The sequence below is a fragment of the Protomyctophum bolini genome, assembly GCF_963924005.1.
Source record: "Protomyctophum bolini genome assembly, chromosome: 5".
NCBI classification, from domain to species: Eukaryota; Metazoa; Chordata; class Actinopteri; order Myctophiformes; family Myctophidae; genus Protomyctophum; species Protomyctophum bolini.
In genome coordinates, this window is record NC_137866.1 from 19,165,398 (window position 1) to 19,189,303 (window position 23,906).

Genomic DNA, 23,906 nt, shown 5'->3' on the forward strand with positions numbered 1-23,906 from the left:
GCGATGAAGGCCTGCAGTCATGGCCAAAACGTTGTCACTTTATGTCACTTTATGTCAGTGTTTAAATAAACAAAACACTGTGGAGCAGAGCTGCTGTGTGGACTTCCTTTTCTTTTAAAATATACAGTATAGTCATTGGCATTACTTTCTTTCTTACAGACCTCACCCTTCTGTCTCAGAAGAGTGACAGACCTGACTGAGCTCCGACTGGTTGCTGGTTGTTTGCTTGGAGACCACCTGATGACCTCTCTTCCAGGCCAAGGCTTCATCCATTAGGAATGGATTACATTCTCATCTTGGATGGTTTTACAAACTGACCTCCCTGGGCAACCAGTGACCTCCAGAGAGGAAGGACTCAGGAGTTTCTCTCAAGTGAATGTGTGTTCTTGATATAGACTTACGTTTTCAATGGTGCTCTTACTGCTCTAGTGAATTGATTTCACTGCATTAGTTGTATGTACAGTGCACCTATGATTTTCAAGCAAAAGCAGAGAATCCAAATCAACAGGCAAAGACTGAAAAACGGTCAGACAGGCTTTCAATGGTGTGCTCTATGAATTTTCAGTGTGAAGTTTGACTTCGTGAGAGGATGTGAGAGGTGTTCTATAAATTATATAAAATGTAGGTGTTCTTTTGCACTAAATGTCAAAGACACAATCAGGTGTTTATGATTTCTCAGCCAACATGTTAGAAATCCAGGGATTGGCTTAACTACTACCACTCTGAATTGCATGAAAGGGCACAAATTGATTTATACTTATATCTTTACTGATTTGTGGTCCCTGTACCAGAAGTCCAATTTGGCACTTTATTCTCAGAGGTGAGGTCAGTGTAAACGCTTCTTTAAATCAGTGTGTGTTGAACAGAAATACAATCGGATGACTATGTACTATAAGATGTTTCTTCAAGATGTAATATAATTATTCAAGTTATTCAACACTGTGTTTATGGTTGTAAACATCAAACGTGTCTACACCTTTTTAAAGGAATTAACCTCAGACACGTAAAAAAGGCATGTTGTGTGTAAACACCTGTGTTTCTGTCAGCTGGAGATATCAGCCTTTCCATTTGTATTACCTTTTTTGCAACCTGATTCTGATGGGGTTTTATCGGTCTGCCCTGGAATGGTTCAATACATTGTCCTAGACCTAGACAGACATGAGAGACATAGGTCTTGTCCTGGCCCCCGAATCTGGGTTGGAGCAGATGTGTTTAATGGTGAGTACTGTAGCTGTGCCTGTTTAAGAAGGTGCCGTTTTGTTTTGAAAACAGTGGATATTGTGATCTGTGGGAAGGGACACAAGTACATTAGTTAGGAATGATTAGGATATAAGTTATTAGTGAAGATTCACTGCTGTCCCAACTAAGAAGTTAGAAACAAGAAAGAAAAGTTTTTCCCAAACTCAAATAGGCATGACAACAGGTGTTAAAGAGGTTTTTGTTTTGTTTACCAGATAAGTTCACAGTTGTGTTTCTGGTTTCTAGCTTTACTGGGAGATTGTCACCATTGGCATAACTATGTTTGAACTGTCACAAATAACTCAACTGTCCACCAGGGAGTCTGCATATCTTCAACTGTTTAATCTTAACTGTTAAAACGGCTAACTGTTAACAGTTAACTCCAGTTTGTATGTGTGTGTGAGAATCATGGGGTGTGTGAATGGGTGAATGTAATGCGCTTTGGATAAAGGCACTGCTGCCTTAATTTAAAAATCTATATAATTTAATTAAAGTACGGCTAGAGCCAAAGAGTAAGACAGATTCATACTTCACTTCATAGGGCCAGGCTCTTCTCCCCTATCAGAAGTTTATGGAATGAGTACATGAACGACCAGGCTGTTTTCTGCCTCCTCAATGTCGTAACTCAAGCTATCCAGAACACAGCTTTTAGAAGTTTTCAGGAGAGAAAAAGCTGCTTCAAAATTCAGCTTCCTCAAAACCACGCCCACCTGGGCGAAAGCCCTGCGAAAGATTGAGACCCGAAAAATAACCACCAACGAAGAAGGATTTGCAACGCGGAAGTTACTTCTAGTATTTAGCTGCTTAGTGCTTACTTTTTCAGCCAGCGTCGAAAGAACATTGTCACTTCTCAAACAAAACTTCAGGTATTTGCTCCAAATAAACGTGTTGCTTAATTATACAGAAAATATCTTGAAGTACATGATTGTACACAATTATTTAACGACGATGCTGTTGTTTTCCAGCGTGATCAAGTAAACGAGTTTCGTCCTTTGTTAGTTGTCAGTTTAGCCAAGTCATGGGCTAACGTTAGCTTGTCAATCTACCGACTGTAGAGCATTGTGTTTTGGTTAGCCTGCAACTACTCAGTAATGTCGCTACTGTTTAAAGTGAATTACAGCTGGGCCTTGTTTTGCTATCATACTGACAGTTTTGCCTTTTGGTCTGTGTCTTATGTTTTCCAACGGTGCTGTCACTGCTGTGATTATTGTTCTATATAACAATATATATTATATACATTGGTCTAAACAAATACCAAAAGATAATTTATAGTAGTGGAGTAAATGTATTGAAATGGGAAATACTTTAGTATAGTAAAATAAAACTTTCCACCAGTTTGTTTTGTATAAACAAGATCTTTCCCTCTGTCTGTCCCGTTAGTGTTCGTCCCTCCCTGTCAGTGCTGAGATCCAACGATGTCGTCAGGCGCTCTCTTCCCTAGCTTGGTGTCGGGGTCCAGGGGAACCTCCAGTAAGTACCTGGTGGAGTTCCGTGCTGGTAAAATGACCCTGAAAGGTAGCACGGTGAACCCTGACAAACGCAAGGGCACCGTCTACGTCCAGCAGTCGGACGACTCCCTCATTCACTTCTGCTGGAAGGACAGGACCACTGGCAATGTGGACGATGTGAGTACTGACATGTTTAAGGAAATAAACACAAACGCTTAGTTGTGTTTATATGCTATTTGGTATACACAAAGGGCTTTAAACACAAATCGTACAAAAAGCTATGGTGTGTATATTGCAGCTTATCGTACACACCTTTTTGCATTATTACTGTATGTTCTTTGAAAGAAGATGCATTGTGTTGTAGTCCATGGAAATTGGAAACGGTTTCATTTACTTAGTTGTCCCGACTTGTGTTGTCCAGGATCTGATCATCTTCCCCGACGACTGTGAGTTTAAGAAGGTGAACCAGTGCACTACGGGACGGGTCTTTGTTCTCAAGTTCAAAGCTGGCTCCAAAAGACTCTTCTTCTGGATGCAGGTAAGACGAGAGAAGGCAAATGAAAGTTAGAATCTAGCGTTTCTCGTAGTTTTTTTGCGACGTGTCGATCCGTGTTTCTCTGAACCTAGGAGCCCAAAACGGACAAGGACGAGGAGCACTGCCGTAAGGTGAACGAATACCTCAACAACCCTCCCATACCCGGGGCTCCAGGGAGCGGGGGCAGCGGCGCTCATGAACTCTCTGCCCTCGGCGGGGAGGGGGGCCTGCAAAGCCTGCTGGGAAATATGAGCCACAATCAGCTGATGCAGCTGATTGGACCGTCGGGGCTCGGTGGATTGGGTGAGTAGCTGCACCTGTGTGCACTGCATGCAGAAATAAACTGCAAACAAACGGCAACAAGATGGAGAAAATGTGATTTCACTCAATTGCACATGACATTACAGTTAACATGTAGGCTTGTCCACCATGTTTTATCAACCCATTCAGGCCTGAGGTCGAAAAAAAAAATAGTTTTCTAAACATGACAATTTTCTGAAAGATTTGAGGCACATTTTAACGATTTTTAAAAAATAGCAGACCTACAAGCTTGTAGATCTGCGATTTTTTAAAAATAGCAGACCTACAAGCTTGTAGATCTGCTATTTTTCAATAGCTAAATTATAACATGATGTTTAAATCATCAAAAGGGGTTCCCGCCCAAAATGGGTTAAGTACTATGAAACTTTTGTCGATCTGATGTTTACGAACGTGTCTATTCAGGAGGTCTCGGCGCTCTAGCAGGGCCAGGCCTGGCTAGTCTGCTGGGTAGCGGAGGACCAGCTACCAGCAGCTCCTCATCCAGGTACACACACACACACACACAATATATCACTATACCTATATCACAGCTCTGCGTATATCAGACAGAAGCCATGTTCAGCGGCTGGCTGCTCAACAGAAACGTGTCTTGATCTTGTAGAGCGATTGGGACCATGGCAATGCAATGTACTATTCTTTCCTAGACTGTATTACACACACACACACACACACACACACTATGACATTATGAATGTAAACTATATCCCTTGTCTTCTCTCCTCTAGCTCTCGCAGTCAGTCAGCCGCAGTCACTCCGTCCTCGGGTGGAGCTCCCCGGCTGAGCTCCACCCCGGCCCCCACCACCCCAGTGACCCCTGCTGCTTCTGCTGCCTCTACCACCTCCCCCACTGCGGTCGCTCCCTCTACACCTGGTATGGGGACGGAAGTGCCGTTCAACCAAGCATAAAGCTTGACATTTCCCTCTTGAAATGAAGTGAAATGACTCTGTATTTTCTTTTCTCTTCTTCTTGCCAGTCTCTGCCCAGACTCCTCTGACCCCTGCTTCTGTGGGAAGCCCTACCCCCAACCAGCCTATCCAGCTCAGTGACCTGCAGAGCATACTGGCCACCATGAACGTGCCTGCTGTTGCAGCTGCTGCTGCTGGCGTAGCAGCCGGATCAGGAGGTGAGAGCCAAGGTAAGGAGGGTGGTGGAAGGAATGGAATAAGAGGGATTATTTATCATGGATGTGTTGGTCATCTCTGCTACTGCTCAGAGGACATGAGAGGGAGAGAAAGGAAAGTAGATGGGAGGAGGGGAGATAGTGAAGGAAATGGGTGGAAGGCCGGCTCAGAAGGAAGCCAATGGAATGAGGACTTCTTTATGTAATCTTTATTTAATCTCAAATAACTGATCGTGTGTTCCAGTGGACCTGTCCAGTGTGTGTACTCCAGAGATGATGGCTCCTATTCTGTGTAATGCTGAGGTGCAGCAGAGACTGCTGCCGTTCCTTCCATCAGGAGAGTCTCTACCACAGAACCCTGAAGAGATACACAACACACTGTCCTCACCACAGTTCCAACAGGTAACTCGCACCACAGTTCCAACATTACACACCACACACACGGCACCAGCAAGCACTGTATTCAAACAACTTTCAAGTCTCCATTATTACCACTAATGTCCTAAATAACTTGTCCCTTCTCCCTCCATCAGTCCATGAGTATGTTCAGCAGCGCATTGGCTTCAGGCCAGTTGGGTCCTCTGATGAATCAGTTTGGTCTTCCGCCAGAGGCCGTGGAGGCTGCTAACAAAGGAGGTAAGACCGAGACATCTACTGCATAGCCCAACCAGCGGGGGCACATTACAACAAAAATGGCTTTAACACCGATTATCTCCTGTTCCTCTCTCCATCTTTATCAGATGTGGAGGCGTTTGCCAAAGCCATGGAGAACAGTAAGGGAGGAGCTTCTAAGGAGAAGGATGATGAGGACATGAGTCTGGATTAGAACTGACCCCTCCTGTCTCAATAGGCTCTCTCACTGCTTCCTCTTCTCAACCTTCTCTTTGCCATAGAGAGTATTGCCCTCTGTATATTAAGTTTGACCAGATTTCACTAATGGATGACATGTTTCTACTTGCTACCAAACTCTATAAGATGCTTAGTGTATGCCACCCAGCCATGTTGTTCTTAGGACAGACAACGCTGCAAACATTCAAACAGACTGCTGATAGTACACTGATAAAAACCCACAACCAACATGTGGCTGCCTAAAGACAAGGCATTTATTTGATTTATATTGGAAAAAAAATGCCTTCAAAATATAAGTGCCAAGGAGAGAGTACATTGAGGAATCTGAGAGGGTCTAACATGGGTTTGAGCCCTAGTTTCTTTAGGTGTTTTCTTGATGTTTTACTTTACATTTTGTGATCTTTGTCATACTATAATACAGACTGCTTTAGTCTGAAAAGACAGAATTGCTAATACCGGGCACTTTCTCTGCCTTTTTGAGTGATTTAATCTTGATTAAAAACATTTGCAAACAAAATATATTTGTATTTATTTCAGTTTTAATGTACGATAACACATTGCTCTTGTCTTAATAAAGGCCAGAAGACTAAGTGTCAGTGCAGAAAGGGGTGATGCATGTGTGGAGCAATTTTCATGTTTATAATTAATAACCAGACAAATGTATACGAAAAATCTTTATTTAAAATACACTTTACAACACAAAGGGGTTGGGGGACAGGGTGTGTGGACAGGACAGCTTATTTGTTTTTACTGTGAAATATCGAAGCTCCAATCCATCCCCTAAAGTTATTTTAACCAATCTGTATGGTAGGGATACTCAAATAGATTTACCTGTGGGCCACATTACAAAAATGGCAAGGGGCCAGGGGCCAGTAGATAAAATTACGACATTAATGATACTTGATAACTTCTTTCAATTGCTTATTTTCGCAAAATGTATCAAAGTACAATGTGCATGCACACTATGTAAATAAATAATTGTGTTACATTTTCTTGCATAAACACAAAGAGCTGTTTCCATAACTGCACAAATTATTGCACATAACATGAGTAGCTGTTATAATAACATAACATGAGTAGCTCTTTGCCTGCCTGCCTGTCTGTCCATGAGTAGTTATTTGTCTGTCTGTCAATGAGTAGCTGTCTTACCTGCCTGTCTATGAGTAGCTTGTAACAATCGGCCTTTACTCATTCAAGGCAACTATTACTTAAGGAAAAATTAAGCGGGATCGTAGGGTTATATTCAGAATTCTTTATATAGAGATAGCCAGCCATAGCCACTGACCGAATCAACAGTAGACAATACACTTCACTAGTGACGCCTCTCCCTGTCTCTTTCCCTATTAAATACAATATACAGGCATACAAACTTAAACCCACAAACAATAATTACTTCCCAAACCCCCCCAAAGTCAGCAGAGAATAATGTCCGCGTCCGTCGTTCCCCTCAAAAGAGGCGCGCGCACGCGAGTGTGCAACTGTCCCAAACTTCCAACGCAACGAAAAGTTCCTCTGCTCAAAAACGGTCCAATGGAAACATCAAAACGCTCGGGGTACCCCTATATTTATAATCCTCAATGAACAACTTTGGAACGGTCTCACCGGTAGCAGTAGCCCACTAGCCCTGTTAGCCTCCGAACACCGGCAGGTAATCCTCAATTCCAACGCCGATCCCCGACGGCAGCGACATACGAGATGCCCAATCCGCTGGGCCCGACTGTTCCTTTTAGTTACTGTGGCTGCAGATACGCTCGTTTAAACATTAAATAGCTGTCTCAATGTAAACGCTATCTGGCACCTGGAGCTCCTCTCCTCCTCTATGCAGGCCTGCACTCTGTTTGTTGTGAGATCTCCCCTCCCCGTGTGTCACTTCCTCTACTAGTAACCTTGGGTGGTGACAATCAACCAGTCACTGACAGCTGTCACTCACCCCTGTACCAGACCCGTTACCTTTCACACATGAATAGAAGATAATAATATTTAAACACTCAGCATCACATGTTACATTTCTTTACATAAATAATAACATGCATAGGTAAAATAAAGCAGAAAAACATTGAAATGTGCTTCGTCACAAGCTGTCTGTCTGCCTGCCTGCCTGTCCAATTGTCCATGAGTAGCTGTCTGTCTGCCTGTCTGAGTAGCTGTCTGCCTGCCTGCCTAATTGTCCATGAGTAGCTGTCTGTCTGCCTGTCTATGAGTAGCTGTCTGCCTGCCTGCCTAATTGTCCATGAGTAGCTGTCTGTCTGCCTGTCTATGAGTAGCTGTCTGCCTTCCTGCCTGTCCAATTGTCCATGAGTAGCTGTCTGTCTATGAGTAGCTGTCTGCCTTCCTGCCTGTTCAATTGTCCATGAGTAGCTGTCTGCCTGCCTGTCCAATTCTCCATGAGTAGCTGTCTGTCTGCCTGTCTATGAGTAGCTGTCTGACTGCCTGCCTGTCCAATTCTCCATGAGTAGCTGTCTGTCTGTCTGCCTGTCTATGAGTAGCTGTCTGCCTGCCTGCCAGCCAGCAAGTTGGTTAACAGAAAATAAATTGTTATGGCTGAGTAAAATAAAATACAATAAACACAATTTGCCTGAAAATAGATTACCCAGCTATGACCTTTTTCATGAAAAAAAATGAGTAGTGATATGGCTGACTGAGTAAAATAAAACAATCTACCTGAAAATAGATAGCTATAAGTGAAGAGCAATTTCCGCAATTACCATTTCCGCAATTTCCTCAATTTCCATTTTCGCAATTTCCGCAATTTCCATTTCCGCAATTTCCGCATTTTCCATTTCCACCATTTCCGCAATTTCCGCAATTACAATTTCCGCAATTTCCATTTCCATTTCCAACTATTAATGGCAGCTGGGTTTCATCATTCAAATAAAATAGAATTCTGTCCGTTTAGCTATAAAATTATGTCAGGGAATAGGGATACACAGTATATGTCTTTCATTTGCATTGCATCTCCTCCCCCCCCCCCAAGCTTTTATTTTCGTTCGAGTAATAGTACAACTCTAATAGTATTACTTATAATAATGTAATTAAAGATAACTTCATTCAGATTTATTTATTTTTATTTCATTTTCCAGATTTCTTTTTTTTAGATTTTCATTGGTGGGCCAGTCATAATGGTCCCGCGGGCCTGATGTGGCCCGCGGGCCTGAGGTTGAGTATCACTGTGGTAGAGAATGCAATATGCGTAACTAACACAACTGATCGCTGGAGGTGGTCCACCTGCTACATTTAGATACTGTTGAGGGCCTGACAAGGTATTCGAGCTCTATTGTATCAGTGCTTGCATGGGGGACAAGAGTTTGAATCTCAGGTAAGACATGAATGTTATGGATTGCAGCTTTAAGTGAACATGTTCTTTAATACAGGCTTCACCCTGGACCCTGTGATCCCGATACATGAGACTTGTAATGTGATACATTTCCATTGGGCTAACAAATCATGTTTAAAATGTGCCATAAGCTAATAATCATTTGTGGATTTAGATGGATCAGAAACAGGATTTCTAGATGTACTCATTTCACTTAACTCAACTTTTAGTCGAACAAGTCATTTACACCTCCATTACTACAATCCGCCCTTACCTCAGCACTGGAGGAAAGGGGATACAAATAAAGGAACAAATATTTTAGAAGGGCTAAAACAGATTAAAACAAACCAATCAGAATAAGGGGTTTGAGTTTGTTTTAATGAAAACCTAGCTTTAAGCAAAACTGCTTTCCCACCATGTTTTTGTGTCTCAAGATCCTTGCTATTGGTAAACCAACACAAAGAAAAGCTCTTAACATCTGTTTATATAACAGTTTATTGTCGATACAACTATTGTTTGGGATTTAAAACCCCTAATATATACATCCATTATACCAAAATATATAAAATGTGCAATTCTATATAATTTCATAGTGTGTTCAGATCTTGTTTGGAAACTAGGTGGGTCTGTGACAGTGAAGGGGCCGGACTTTGTAGATAAAAAGCATGTTTTTAGAGATTATGATAAGGCTAACCTTAAAATGAGGCATTACCAGTTTGTGTCACAGACAGTGCCCCCTCTGACAAATTCTATTCAAAAAACACAAAAAAGCCTAGCATCTCCAAAAAACTAAATCAGAGTATTGAAAAATACTAGAATTCTTCATTGATAATACATTCCATTCCATTTCAGTAAACGGTGGTGGAGCGTACTTTTTATGTGGAGATATTAGGTTTGTTTTTGCAGGATGCTGGTGATCCATCTGTCTAACAAACCGAATCAAGTTGAAGAATTTAGGGAATGCATAATATGCATTCCCTAAATTCTATATGTTGTTGCAATGTTTGTGAATAATTATGACCAAATTGACTTTTAAAGCCAAGTGCCAACTATGTGTCATTTTGTTTTTAACTTGACTTTTGTGTTGGCAGTTGCCTAACTGATAACACCAATTAATGTACCTACTCACAACAATGTTTTTCTTATTTACCTTTGTATAGGATTCATGCCATTTAATCTGATTTTGCACTTTGTAAGTGGTTCTGCTAAATGCCTCAATTGTAATAACTTGTATTAAAAGCATTAAAGAGAGCTCCACATTCACGCTTTTCACAGTGTACCGACTCAGTAGAAGTTCTCAAGATCGTCACGCAACTTTATCATTGTTTACCACAAACGAAACCTGGAATATTGTGAAGACAGACAGGAAAATAAAAAATATACATTTGTTTCTGCAATATAGAAAATAAATATACATATTTCTTAAATTAGCTACAGCAACATAAGACACCCACCACCATGGATTTCTTTACACAGAGTTGGAGTTGGAAGGGACTGTGAGGACAAGAGTTCTTGTGTACGTCTCTGTGGACAGTGACAACTATCATTCGTAGGGTAGAGCACAGTTGGACACTTTTCTTTACATTTAAAAAAGACCAAAATCAATCTACAAGCTCACAATGTTTCATTATGCGATGCATTATGAGCTTGTAGATCAGCTATTGTCTGTTGTTTAAAGCCACTTTGCATTGGGGGAAGCAGCCAGGCGCTCTCCTTGGCATGATAACGTTTTGGGAAACGCTGGGGTACAGGGCATGAGGGCACGTTGAATATGAGTGTATTTTGATGGGTACCTGTGAGTCTTTTAAGTGTGGCACTGTAGCACAGCGTGTGCGACATTGTCTTTGTGTCAAATATCTATGTGTGTTTAAATGGCAGTACATCAGTGCATGTTTGTGTGTGACTGCATGTTTTCTATGTCATGTCTGTCTGTGTACACCGCATTATGCAATATGCATCAGTGTTTCACTTGTGTGGACAGTCCTGCTCGTGCTGCTGAATAAAAAGTTTACATGCTGGGACAGCCTTGTGTCCCGACAGCACCGTGGACAGTCAGTGGTTTGGACAGCATGACGGGTCTCTGGTTGAGAGATGCTTTGCGGACACACCCGTGGAATGACGGCAGGCCAACAGGCAGATCAGGAACAACTACGCCATCTAGTGGGACAACAGAGAAACAGCACATTAGAGAGGGGTTCAAAATATTGATTTTGTGTGAATGCATTCATATACAATCAACGCACTGTGCTTAAATATTATGTACTCACCAGGTACTCCACCCAGGTAGACAGTCTCTTTGGCCTTGGCTCCAGCAGAGCGACTCTGTTTGGGGCCAACGCTGTGTTCACTGGCTGCATCGACATGGAGCTGAAGAATGTTGCCCTTTTTCACCACTATACAGACAAGGAACATAGATACACATTAATATTTTGGTGAGGTTGCACCGTTGCACATTGCACATTTGAAAGGACAATATTATACGTCTCCACAACTCACCAGTAACAGTGTGCCAGCGTCCATTACACAGAGACTCCTCAGGAGTGAAGGAGGTAGAGAACTCACCACTACCACTGTTCACTGACACCATTACCTACACACACACACACACACACACACACACACACACACACACACACACACACACACACACACACACACACACACACACACACACACACACACACACACACACACACACACACACACACACACACACACACACACACACACACACACACACACACACACACACACACACACACACACACACACACACACACACACACACACGTTAAGTTCAGGAGATGATTGACTGATTGAAAAATATATTAACCGTTTGAGGAAAGCACAGTTCAATACAAGGTCTGCTAAAAGGATAAACCCAGAAAAGCACTAATACATTGGGGTCCTCCCTTTTCAATTTAATGACGTACAAATATACAGTACTAACAGAACGGTTAGAAATCAAATGATTCATTCTAACTAGTACTAATAACTGTTGGACACAATCTTCAATTAAAATGGTCCTCTGTAAAGACCATGGTCCAATAACTACACTTGTATCAAGACAATTCCTTCTTCTGTTAACATTGAGTCATGATTATAATCAGGTTTTAAAGGTCATACCTGTCCCTGGTTGAGGACTACAGTGAGGTGCTGGTCAGATGATGTCCCAGCATGCAGCAGCAGCCCGGAGTCCGAGATGGGCCGAATCTCTAAATTGATCTCGATATCCCGGCCGAGAACCAAGGACTCATCTGGAGTGAGGCGGGATTGGGAGAGAATGCTTAATATTATTTTCCGTTTTCCGTCACTTGGCGTCAAAAATAGCGAATCTACATAATGCGCCATTAGCTCGCTAATAACCACGGCAGCTCGCTAATAACCACGGCATACGGCTGTCGTGTTAAGTGGTCACATGGGTGGGCCACATTTATTTTAATGATGAAACAAGCGATTGTGTTCCATCCTTGGAGCAATGGAACTAATATACGTAGTATACTTTTGATCATCATCACAAAGAAGGCTAGTTTAACCCATTTAACCCAACCTTAACCCATTTTGGGCGGGAACCCCTATTGGTGTTTTAAGCATTAGGCCTTATGTTATACTTTAGCTATTGAAAAATAGCAGATCTACAAGCTCGTGTAGGTCTATTTTTGAAAAATCGTGAAAATGTGCCTCAAAACTTCTTTCAGAGTTTCAGTTTTTAACTGAAATCTTTTCTTCTGGGGAGGGTCCCTGGAACAACATATTTTCAGATGGGGGTCGGCGGCCAATTACATATAATTATTTGGGTCCTTGACATGAAATATTGAGAACCTCTGATATAGAAACATGAGGTTTTTCATTTAATTTTTTTTAAACATTTTTAAAATGTCGACGTCAGGCCTGAATGGCTTAATTGGCCAACCAGTGGGCCCCAGCCAGCCCACAAGTTGAGAATGTTATAGTTTACATCCAGAACATTTGTAGAAAGAAAGCTATGGTACAAAGATGTGTATGTAGAAGAGAGCAGGACACTGGACAGCTATCACAGAGTCCACAGTGATGTGTGTGTAGAAGAGAGGACGACACTGGACAGCTATCACAGAGTCCACAGTGATGTGTGTGTAGAAGAGAGGAGGACACTGGACAGCTATCACAGAGTCCACAGTGATGTGTATGTAGAAGAGAGGACACTGGACAGCTATCACAGAGTCCACAGTGATGTGTATGTAGAAGAGAGGACACTGGACAGCTATCACAGAGTCCACAGTGATGTGTATATATACCGATAGTGATGTGTCCCCCCTGGCTGGAGAAGTACGCTCCTGGCTGCAGAGGGTTCTGGAAGCACGGCACTGCCCCCTGGCTGTGGGAGGGGCTTCCTGCAGGGGCTTCGTTCAGATCAAGGTCTCTGACACAACCCACGAACCCAGCGGACCCTGGGCTCTGGAGGGACAACGGAGAGAAAGAATATTTGAATCCAGTACACAAGATTCTGGGCCTAAGCAAGTGGAATATGTGCCCATAAGCCTGTAGTGTAGTGTATATACAGTATATATTCTGTGGTGAGGTACAATTCTAGATTTGATTCTACACAGTACAATCCAGTGTTAATTTATCCATTTGTAACTGGATAAATCACGTGTTGTTACATGTGTACACTCTGAGATAAATTATAATCATATATTCTTACTGTGTTTCGTGCTGCAAAAAGTACGATTGCCACTAAGTACCCCCCTCCCCCCCCCCCTTACCCCCCCAAAACAGGTGAAAATCCTGAAATATTACCATGAATGTGTGTGGCAGTCCTCCCATATACAGTGGTCCAGCGAGACGCATCTTGTCTCCTCCCGGTGCCCTCTTAGACTGGCTGTTGATCCCGTCCACTATCAGACTGACCCTGTCTCCCTCACGCTTTACAAACACCTGAAGGAGAGAGAGAGAGAGACGATTAATAGTTAGACAATAGTTAGATGTATCTAGATCTAGGTATTTTAGCCAGATCAGGCAATATTATCTGAGACGAAGAGCACAACGCATTGCAGAGGAGATGGGGTGTTATGCAACACAGTCTAAACTGGTTCAATGGACTGGTAGCCTGCAGTTGATCGAACCTTAACCACATAAACCCTATTCTGTATGCACCGCAACGGGCTGAGAGCTTGTAAAAGGGTTTTTATAAAGTGGTTAACTTGCTCATTTAGTTTCAGTTGCTCTCTGGATAAAAGCAACGAAGTGAAAACATCTCGGCTGATTGCTAAATGTGTTAAATATCAAACATGTTATTACAAACTCGGCGATAGGACAAACCATCGTGTCACCCTGACCACATGAACCCCTGGCCCCTCGCTCACCGTGTGCCACAGGTCGTCGTTGTACGTCCTGCGGCTGCGCAGGCTGACCTTCCTCTTCCCTCCGTCCACCAGCAGCAGAAGGTGTCCCTCGGACACGCTCAGGGACATGGTGGCTCCGTCCCCGGGCTGGCCCACGTGTAGCACCAGACCGTCAGAGGAGTTGATCCTCAGAGACATGGAGATATGAGGCCTAGAGAGAGAGAGAGAGAGAGAGAGAGAGGGAGAGAGAGAGAGAGAGAGAGAGAGAGAGAATGCTCAGTGTTTGCCCCTTGATGACTTGTCCATCCAACCCTCTATGTACGAGAGGTTTTGTCTGGGAATGCTTTCTAGGTCATGATTTTCTTTTCTTCAGTTAAACAAAAAAACTTTAAATTTAAACGTATTACTTGATATTCGCTATATTGTATATTCAGCGTGCTGTTGTATGTTCTCAACGGCAGACCTAGTAATATAGCTGTGTTAATAGAGAGACTTGTAAGCATTAGGTGGTCGTGCTCAGGTGTTTCTGTATTCCACTGGTACTCACATGGTGCTGAATGCAGTGGGCAGTGTGTCATATCTCTGGTAAGTGTTTGTAGATCCACTGAAATGTGAGGCTCCGCTCTCCTGTGCAGACAGTTCCCCCTGGCACGACGCCCTGGTATTACGACTACGGGGACCTGATGGCTTTTTGTGCTTTCCCTGTTAGGATGGTAGGAGGGGGAGGGAGAGAGAGAATGTATGAGATGGTGTGGCATTTTAGTTTTAGGGCTCTTGTGGGGATAAATAGCAGGTGGTGTGTGTGTGTGTGTGTGTGTGTGTGTGTGTGTGTGTGTGTGTGTGTGTGTGTGTGTGTGTGTGTGTGTGTGTGTGTGTGTGTGTGTGTGTGTGTGTGTGTGTGTGTGTGTGTGTGTGTGTGCGTGTGTATTAAATTAAATGATTTGTCATGTAAAGACAGTGGTGTTGTGTGTTCTAACTTACCTTGTTATTCTTCTGTTTGGGAGCTGAGGCCTGGATCTGCTGAGGTTTCTTGGCCTCGGGACAGTCCAGAGGAACGTTGACGTTCGTTGTGAATTTCAGCAGGTTCCAAACTTCCTGAGAAACATCTGCAGCTCTGGACCAACCAAGACACATAGAGGTGTAAGAAATAGATATAACATCGATGTTTCTATCTATCTATCCATGTATATATCCATAGTACGGTACAGAAATATGTCAATCTTTCACCCTGAGATACAGTATGCCACGAGGAAAACTTGAAAGAATATGTGTTTCCATTGTGGGACAGATTGAAAATAATTGTATACTTATACTTGTATACTGTATAACCACTTAAACCACAGCATCCCTATTCGGGGTGGACCATTCACCAGATCTACAAGCTCACAATGCATCGCAAAACACAATGCATTGTGAGCTTGTAGATCTGCCATTTTTGACAAACAGATTTGATGTAAATAGAAACAGAAAGCACATGATGTGCAACTACAAACTATAGAGGGATTAAACCGATACATTCCAAATAATCATCCATCCCTCTCTCCCTGTCCATCCTTCTCTCCAGCGTTACCTCTTGATGAAGAGGTTGCTGATGCAGCCAGTGAGGTTGCTGGTGACGGCGTCTGAACTCCCACCCAGGAAGACCACTCCTCCGGCGGTCGCTGCACGGGCGGCCGGTCCTGCCCTGCCTCCGTCCTTGGCCTTCTCCAGCATGTCGTCCACATACAGACGTATGCTGTGGGGGCGGGCAACATGCGATACATGATGAGGAATGCATGGACCCATTCTGACCTGAGATCAGATTCTAAAAAATGTCTTCTACATCCTGACAGTTTTCTGAAAAGGCTATGTTTCTATGTCAGTGGTTCTTCGATTTTTCAAAAATAGCGGACCTACAAGCTCGTAGCGTGCCACTCGCTGGCGTGCTATGAGCTTGTAGATCTGTTATTTTTGATATAGGTAAAGCATAACATAAGGCCAAAATGGGTTAAGGGGATAGTTCACCCCCCCAAAAATGGCTTATTTTCTATCAGTTACACACCCCCATGGAGAGATTTTATTTGTTTTTGTCACATTCCTAAGCCAATCATTTGATGACCGGCAGCGTCTCCGGGAGGAGAATCACTGTTTGAGTCCGCTGGTCATCAAGTTATTGGTTTGGGAATGAGACATAAAAGAATAAAAAAAGAAGAAATAAGAAAATAATCTACATAAATCCAAGGCTCCATGGGGTGAGTCATTTGATAGACTAAAAGTAATTTTGGGCGTGAACTATTCCTTCAACAATATCAACATTATAATATAATGTAAAGCGAACGGCAGTTGTATGTTGGAACATACATAATTATAGTATTATTGTGTAATCGTTTTGTATTGTGTGAGATAGTATAATGTTGCAGTGTTGAATACAATACAATAGTGTTATTGTGCACAGTAATCTCACCCATTGCTGTTGCTGTAGAGAGCTACGTAGTGACTGTTGTCATCATTGTAGGACATTTGTGTTTTGATTTCACTGTTCCCTGCTCGCACTACAACATGGCCGTTATCCAGAAACACCTGACACAGTCCATCCTGAGAGACACAAAGCACGAGTATTAACAATGAACATTTTATGTTATTAACAAAAATAAATAAAAATAAAATAACGTTGAAAAGTTTGATGAAAAAAATTCCATAAAAAATAGCAGTCCTACAATTCACACAACGCTTGTAGCTATTGTCACTATTAAATAGTGCTATTAAATATGTATTATTTTCAAATACGGGGCTCAATCTCACCAGTGCCTGGTGGTAGAACATCAGGCCATCCTTCTGGTCGGTTCTGAATCCAAAGCCGGCGTAGAAGTTGTCCCTGAGATTTGGGATCGGGTTGGACGCGACCGCAGCCAGTTCCAGATAGCTCTGACCTGAGAAATGAGCCTCACGGGCCACCTGACATGCGCACGCACGAGAAGAAATGTTTACACTGTCACTTGCAGAAGTTAAATATATATTTACTGATAGGACTGTGGAGGAGGTGTGCATGCGTGCGTGCGTACCAGTAGGTCATTGGGACAGATAAGACTGTCGAGGTGTGTGTGTGTGTGTGTGTGTGTGTGTGTGTGTGTGTGTGTGTGTGTGTGTGTGTGTGTGTGTGTGTGTGTGTGTGCGCGTGCGTGCGTACCAGTAGGTCTTCGGGACATCCGAAGCTGACTCCGGCGGTCTTCATCCTCTTGAGGTCAATGTGTTGCTTTCGTGCCATGACATTCCTGAAGCAGCCCTTCACAGAACCCTGCTTGGTGAACTTGGACTTCAAACTGCAGACAGAGAGAAGGAGTTAATGTCAGTAAGTGTAAGTGTGCGTGCATGTGCATGCTTGTGTGTGCGTGTGCGACGGTGCCACCACCCACTTGCTGGGCATCTTGTCCTCAGGTACTCCACCCAGGTAGTAGGTTCCGCTGAACAGAGGGATGTCCGCAGCCAAGTCTTTCAGGAACAGAGTGTTCTTGTTGGCCCGGACCACCAATTTGGACAGTTTGGACCGCACGATGATTATCTCCATCTGAAACGCACAGACAGAAGGTCATGTTGACGGGATCCTTCCATCTTCCCTATACTTGCACCTTGTGCAACACTGTCATACAACTAAATATAAAATATTATATACTCATACTGTATATATTATCCTGTATTCAAATGGTCTGTTTCGTCATTGCATTCGGCACACACCCCCCAAATCAGTCAGGTCCATATATGGGAACAAAAAGGGGACATGCCCATATAAGGGCATGGGACAAGGACTGACAGATTAAGAGATCTCCACATATCTGACTCACCGACTTGGATTCTCCGTCACTGATCCGGAGGTACGGTGAAACAGGGTCTTTAGGCTCCAATTCCTCCAGACTGCCTGTCAAGTCATAGAAGACCTTCATTCTGCCCCGGATGACAGCCAAACACAGGTACTGGTTCTGAGGGGAGCGAGATAAGAAACAGTCCATGAAGGCTGGTATACGTCTATGTAGATACAGTATTTAATCAGAACAGTACATTGAATAACCTCCCGAACGAATAAGAGATTAGTGCATTGGGAAATGGGACAATCATGAATGAAGAAAATGTATGAATCAATGCATAAAAAAAAGGGAATTGCAAATCAACGAATAAGGATCAGACTAAATATGTGAATCAATGATTCACTACATAACCGAATGAGCAGCCTATTAACCCATTTTGGGAAGGATCCCCTTTTGGTGTTTTAAACATTATGTTATCATGTAGCTATTGAAAAATAGCAGATCTACAAGCTCGAGCTTGTAGGTCTGCTATTTTTGAAAAGTCGTGAAAATGTGGCATAAATCTTTGAATATATATTTCAGAGCGAACATCTTTAACTAAAACATTGGCTTCTGGGGGGGGGGTCCCTGGAACTACATATTTTGAGATGGGGGTCCGTGGCCCAATAGAGATAATTCTGGGGGTCCTCGACATGTAAAAGTTTGAGCACCACTGACATTTAGAAGCCTTTTTTTATCGACCTCAGTCCAAAATGGGTTAAATTAAACTATTGAGTCACGAGAGGAGGTCTAGCGAAGGAAAAGGTCATGAAACTATTGAGTCACAGGAGGGGGTCTAGCGAAGGAAAAGGTCATGAAACTATTGAGTCACAGGAGGGGGTCTAGCGAAGGAAAAGGTCATGAAACTATTGAGTCACAGGAGGGGGTCTAGCGAAGGAAAGGGTCATGCTATTCATTACCCCGCTCATCAGGAGGATCAGCACTCCGTCCTGAGAGAGCAGTCTGACTTCCTGGTCGAAGCGCGAGATCTTGCCTTCGTCCTTGAAGACCACCTCAGCGTAACCACTGCCATCGAAATATGACCCGTCGTCCAGCCATGGCTGAGAGGAGCCATGCTTCCCTCTGATGGTGACACACACACACACACACACACACACACACACACACACGGTTATTAACATGATCTGATGCGCATTTGTTTTGACAACTATGACAGTTTACATACAGTGAGAGAGAGACAATGGGAGAGGATCATAATTGGTAAAGACAGATTGAGACCAAACCCGGGTTGCATGGCATGACAATTATGAACAGCAACAATAGACAACATTGTGTTTATTAGACGGAAACTAACTCACGCAAATGAACATGCAGTTTGTCCTTTACTAGTGGCCCATTATCTCGCGTCCGTATTTTTAACCCTGCACTGCCCCCCCACCAACCCATAGGGTTGGGATGTTTTAGGATGTTTTTTTTAATGGTCCAGTTCCTTAACAATTCCTATGTATTCCTATATAAATATCTCACTGGTTCTTAAAGTGAGGTACAGCCAGGCACCCTCTGGGTTTCTTGAGAGGGTTCCAAATGGACCCTTTAAGGTCTGTAACTTCGAGAGTGTACAAATGGACGGAACCAAATGGACCCGTTCCATTTGTACACTTTCAGAGTTATAGTGGTATAATATAATTGCATAGCAGACGTGAAAGTCACACACTAGCTTTGACAGTGTGATAAACCGGTTCTGGAATATTTGAGCTCAATGTTGGATCCGGTTCCTCTGATTCCTCCAGTTCTGGATCCCAACCCTATACCCATCACCACCACCACCACCACCACCACCAACCCTGCGACCTGGAGAGACCAGGAGACATCCTGAGTCCACTGACCTGACACATGGCTTGTCCCGGGTGGTGTTGAGCTGGAAGATCTTCTCAAAGTTGTACAGACTCAGCACGGCCTCGTTCAGAGACTGCAGCTCAATGCAGCCCTTGAAGTTATCCAGACGTAGCTTTGGAGGAGGCTATAAGAGAAGGAACGCATGGTTAATACCACCTCCTAACTATGCCATGTTACAGAGGGGGATATGTTTGACGAGGAATATGATCGCTTTATGAACTATGGTGGGTTAAATACAGACATAAAAGGGGAAGTTCCACCCTAGTTACACTAGTAGCCTATGAGGCTAGTCACAGGGACTTGATGCCGTGTACCCGAGCAGGGAGGCATTGGGTACAATTTATAGCCTTTGATGTGACTCTGCTGGGATTTGAGCTGCCCCGATCTCCCAGTCTCAGGGAAGACCACGAGGCCACTGAGCTTGTGCTACACCAGACAGTGTAAATCGACAGTAAACCCATTTTGGGGCGGGAACCCCTTAAGGTGTTAGCATTATGTTATGCTTTAGCTATTGAAAAATAGCAGATCTACAAGCTCATAGCGTGCCACCGAGTGGCGCGCTACGAGCTTGTAGGTCTGCTATTCTGCTAGAACGGCTGACATAGAAACGTAGCTTTTTCAGAAAACTGTCAGGATGTAGAAGACATTTTCAGAATCTGATCTCGGGTCAAAATGGGTTAAGTCTGGAAATCTGAGCATAGCGTTGAGAATTAGTTTTCGGAGCCGTTCCGTTGAAATTGAACCAACGGCGGATTGTGTGGGCCCATGGAATTTGTGGTTGAAAAAACATTATAATGAGTTTTCAACTCCAAAACAGTTTGATTTGAATGCAGGGCATTCACACACAGAGCCCTCTCTCTCCTGCTTATTATACCTTGAACGTGTCAGGATATCCTCCCACGTAGAACACCGTGTCGTCGGTCAACAGGTTGAGTAGACCCTTGTCTCCTCCGGCCTCCACCTTGGCCTTGGTCACTCTCTGCCCATCGTTGGAGGACATAGACATCTGTCCATACTGGAGGATCCTGCACACACACACACACAGTCAGCCAAGCGGACAAAATTGGGTACGGTGTGTTTGTGTGTGTGTGTGTGTGTGTGTGTGTGTGTGTGTGTGTGTGTGTGTGTGTGTGTGTGTGTGTTTGTGTCTGACTGACCTCTCAAGCATCACACTGTTGAAGCCCTCCTTGGATAAGACGTCTTCCTCCATCATGACGTCGGCCGTTTCTCCTCCGATGTTAAAGAACCAACGCAGCCTCTTCCCCTCCAACGACATGCCCAGGAACTCCTTGCTGGACTACAAATACCAGAAAACCCAATGGCTGTGATAAAACTACAAAAACTACCTACTTTTAATTTGTATGAAATCACAAATCAATGCAATTTAACCCATTTTGGGCAGGAACCACTTTTGGTGTTAGCATTATGTTATGCTTTAGCTATATAAAAATAGCAGATCTACAAGATCTAGATTTAGAAGACATCGTTCCCAGGTCAAAAATGGGTTAAATAAATAAACGTCAAAATATTGAAGTATATGAGCTGTCGGACGCTTACGTCCTTGTTTCCCAGGTAGAAGACAAACTGCCTGGTGGCGTTGTCCTGCCGTCTGGCCCGCGGGGCCTCCGGCAGAGTGATGTAGAACTTGAGGGCCGTGTAGGCGGCCAGGTCCGCCAGGTTACCGGGCGTACGCACCTGGATGCCCGCAGTCCCGTTAAACTTCACCGGCAGGCTCACCTGAGGAGGAGGAGGAATGGAGAGATGAGTTGGTTTGTCTCTTTGTTCAGTGTGTATGGCACATCTGGACATTGTATGTCTGTCTGTCTGTCTGTCTGTCTCTGTGTGTGTGTGTGTGTGTGTGTGTGTGTGTGTGTGTGTGTGTGTGTGTGTGTGTGTGTGTGTGTGCGTGCACCTTGCTGGCAGCCCTGCGTGCCTGCTCTATGAGCTGTCGGATGCGGTTGATGCTGTCAGAGATGTTGGGCATCTGGGCCGAGTGGTTCTGGAGTTTATCCAGCTTCTTCATTAACATTGGGATCACGTCACCCAGCATGCTCACTGAGAGAGAGAGAGAGAGAGAAAGAGACAGAGTTAGATTACTCATACCTGCTACAACATACGTATTATCTGTTAATATCTTTGTGATTAATTGACCTATTTCCATCCTCTATCCTCTCCCTTCTCACAAAGAAAACGACAAAATGATGGAGCGAGCACAAACAAAGTATTTAACTCTCTTCTTTTCCACCTGTAAACCTGTGATGTGATAATAAAGGTTATTTCTCTCTCTGTACCGGTCTTGTTGGCCTCCATCAGAGCCTTGTTGATGTCATCATTGGTGGCGTTCGCGTCTCCGTAGGTCTGCTGCCATTGGTCCAGCTGCTCCTTGATCGGACCCAGGGCCTCGTTGACTTTGGTGGCCGTGGCGTTCGCCTGCTCCGCCGCGCGCTTGGCCTGGTCGATCTCCATGCTGACGTCTGTCATGAAAACAACGGCTACAGTCAACTCACAACCACTCCCCTTCTGTATGTGTCTGTCCTTAGTGCGTCTGTGCGTCACAAAGACAATTAGAGGGCTTTATATTTTGTCGTGCTAAATGTTCGTAGGCAGTATCTGCAAGCTCACAATGCATCACAACGCGTTGTGAGCCTGTAGATCGGATGTTTCCAGCAAGCAACACTGGCAAGTGAAACGAGAGATTTTAGAGAGTCCGGATGCAATCTTGAGTGTGAGTGTGTAAGTGCGTGCATGCATGCATGCGTGCGTGCGTGCGTGTGTGCGTGCGTACTTGTGCTGAAGGTGAGGTTAGTCTTCACATCGTCCAGGTCATTCATCAGTTGAGTTTTCTTGTCCACAGCTTCAACCAGACGCTTCTCTGCTTCCTCCACCTGAGGCTTCAGGTCTGAAACACACACAAGAAACACGTTCAACTTCCTGTAAGCTCAGCTTGCAAAATAACTACAGGACTACACACAAAGGACTACACACACCAGGGCCGTGTCCCAGATCTCTCCCTACTTACTCCTACATACAACTTACTGTAGAAAAAGTACAGTAGTGAGTGAGTGAGGACACAGCCACGGTTTTAGTTGGATATCGTCCAAAACTTTTCAGCATTCAAATTGAAAAGCAGCAAAAATAGCAGATCTACAATAGCAGTGTAGCAGATCAAGTGTGTGTGTGTGTGTGTGTGTGTGTGTGTGTGTGTGTGTGTGTGTGTGTGTGTGTGTGTGTGTATGTGTGTGTATGTGCGTGCGTACCTGTGTTGAGATCGTCCAGTAGTTTCTTAGCCTCTTGGGCCAGCTCCACGCTGTGGTTTCTCAGTGATTCGGCCATCTCACCAAGATCCTGACCCTTCACATTCTGTATAGACACACACACACACACACACACCGTACGCTGAATACAGTACAATACAATACAATACAATACAGGACGGTCTGCTGAGACTGTGATTGGCTGAGAGACACACAGAGCCAATGGTCAGCCAAACACCCACCTTAATGGAGAGGTGTCTATTTAAGCCCACAACCAGGCATACGGACACGGTAAAATATGTATTTGGGACTAACAGAAACAATACAATACAACACAAGCTGACACAATGATAAGTCAAGGACTATATATATAGACAGTACCTCCAGTGCGTCCATAGCAGCCTTGTTGGCGGTGTTGGCAGCGTCCTCGGCCTCTCGCACGCCGTCGATGATGTTTGTGTATGCCTTGGACGCGTTCACGGCTCGGCCGATGAAGCCGTCCTCATTGGTGCCGTCGATTAGGCTGTAGAAGATCAACACATACAAGCAATGAAATTATGACATATACACATATTTTAACGGGTGCAGTACTTAGTTTAGACAGTTTTTGGTTTAGACTAGTCATTGGTTAGACCAGTCATTAGTCCTACAACTACAACCTATGTCAAACCCTCACCCTAAACCTAACCTGCCACGGGGCAGCACACCTAAACCTAACCTTAACCCATGTCTAACCAATGACTAGTCTAAACTGTATGCACCCCATTTATAATATCAGTAGTATTGGCTAAATTGTTATTCTAATCATCGACAAGAATGTTAACATCGAC

General features: G+C 43.8%; 2 protein-coding genes across 2 annotated transcripts in view; one reads left to right on the plus strand and one right to left on the minus strand.

Annotated features, from left to right (window-relative positions):
• The first annotated feature begins 1,997 nt into the window (after positions 1–1,997).
• LOC308315590 (proteasomal ubiquitin receptor ADRM1-B-like) lies at positions 1,998–6,030 on the plus strand. The gene is made up of 10 exons (XM_080763651.1): positions 1,998–2,105; positions 2,620–2,864; positions 3,109–3,225; positions 3,315–3,525; positions 3,946–4,027; positions 4,269–4,414; positions 4,518–4,679; positions 4,909–5,066; positions 5,198–5,300; positions 5,405–6,030. The coding sequence occupies exons 2-10, from the start codon at positions 2,655–2,657 to the stop codon at positions 5,488–5,490; spliced, it is 1,275 nt and encodes a 424-aa protein (XP_080619777.1). The 5' UTR covers positions 1,998–2,105; positions 2,620–2,654; the 3' UTR covers positions 5,491–6,030.
• A 4,663-nt stretch (positions 6,031–10,693) lies between these two features.
• LOC308316234 (laminin subunit alpha-5-like) overlaps positions 10,694–23,906 on the minus strand; it is an 89,239-nt gene continuing 76,026 nt past the window's right edge. Inside the window, 25 exon segments of the mRNA XM_080764730.1 lie at positions 10,694–10,983; positions 11,094–11,219; positions 11,323–11,416; positions 11,953–12,083; positions 13,101–13,260; positions 13,603–13,740; positions 14,169–14,358; positions 14,695–14,849; positions 15,129–15,261; positions 15,718–15,882; positions 16,591–16,721; positions 16,929–17,081; positions 17,314–17,446; positions 17,540–17,691; positions 17,966–18,100; positions 18,886–19,048; positions 19,813–19,946; positions 20,697–20,847; positions 20,980–21,119; positions 21,380–21,559; positions 21,735–21,877; positions 22,114–22,296; positions 22,608–22,721; positions 23,080–23,182; positions 23,458–23,599. Coding sequence (XP_080620856.1) covers positions 10,835–10,983; positions 11,094–11,219; positions 11,323–11,416; positions 11,953–12,083; positions 13,101–13,260; positions 13,603–13,740; positions 14,169–14,358; positions 14,695–14,849; positions 15,129–15,261; positions 15,718–15,882; positions 16,591–16,721; positions 16,929–17,081; positions 17,314–17,446; positions 17,540–17,691; positions 17,966–18,100; positions 18,886–19,048; positions 19,813–19,946; positions 20,697–20,847; positions 20,980–21,119; positions 21,380–21,559; positions 21,735–21,877; positions 22,114–22,296; positions 22,608–22,721; positions 23,080–23,182; positions 23,458–23,599 — 3,598 coding nt within the window. The 3' untranslated portion in view covers positions 10,694–10,834.

What these genes read in the sequence shown, in the direction of transcription:
- LOC308315590 (XM_080763651.1), top strand. Translation starts at nt 2,655, where the DNA reads ATGTCGTCAGGCGCTCTCTTCCCTAGCTTGGTGTCGGGGTCCAGGGGA. An exon ending in GTCGGGGCTCGGTGGATTGG is followed by an intron (nt 3,526 to 3,945) that starts GTGAGTAGCTGC and finishes GTGTCTATTCAG; the next exon opens with GAGGTCTCGGCGCTCTAGCA. An exon ending in ATCAGGAGGTGAGAGCCAAG is followed by an intron (nt 4,680 to 4,908) that starts GTAAGGAGGGTG and finishes CGTGTGTTCCAG; the next exon opens with TGGACCTGTCCAGTGTGTGT.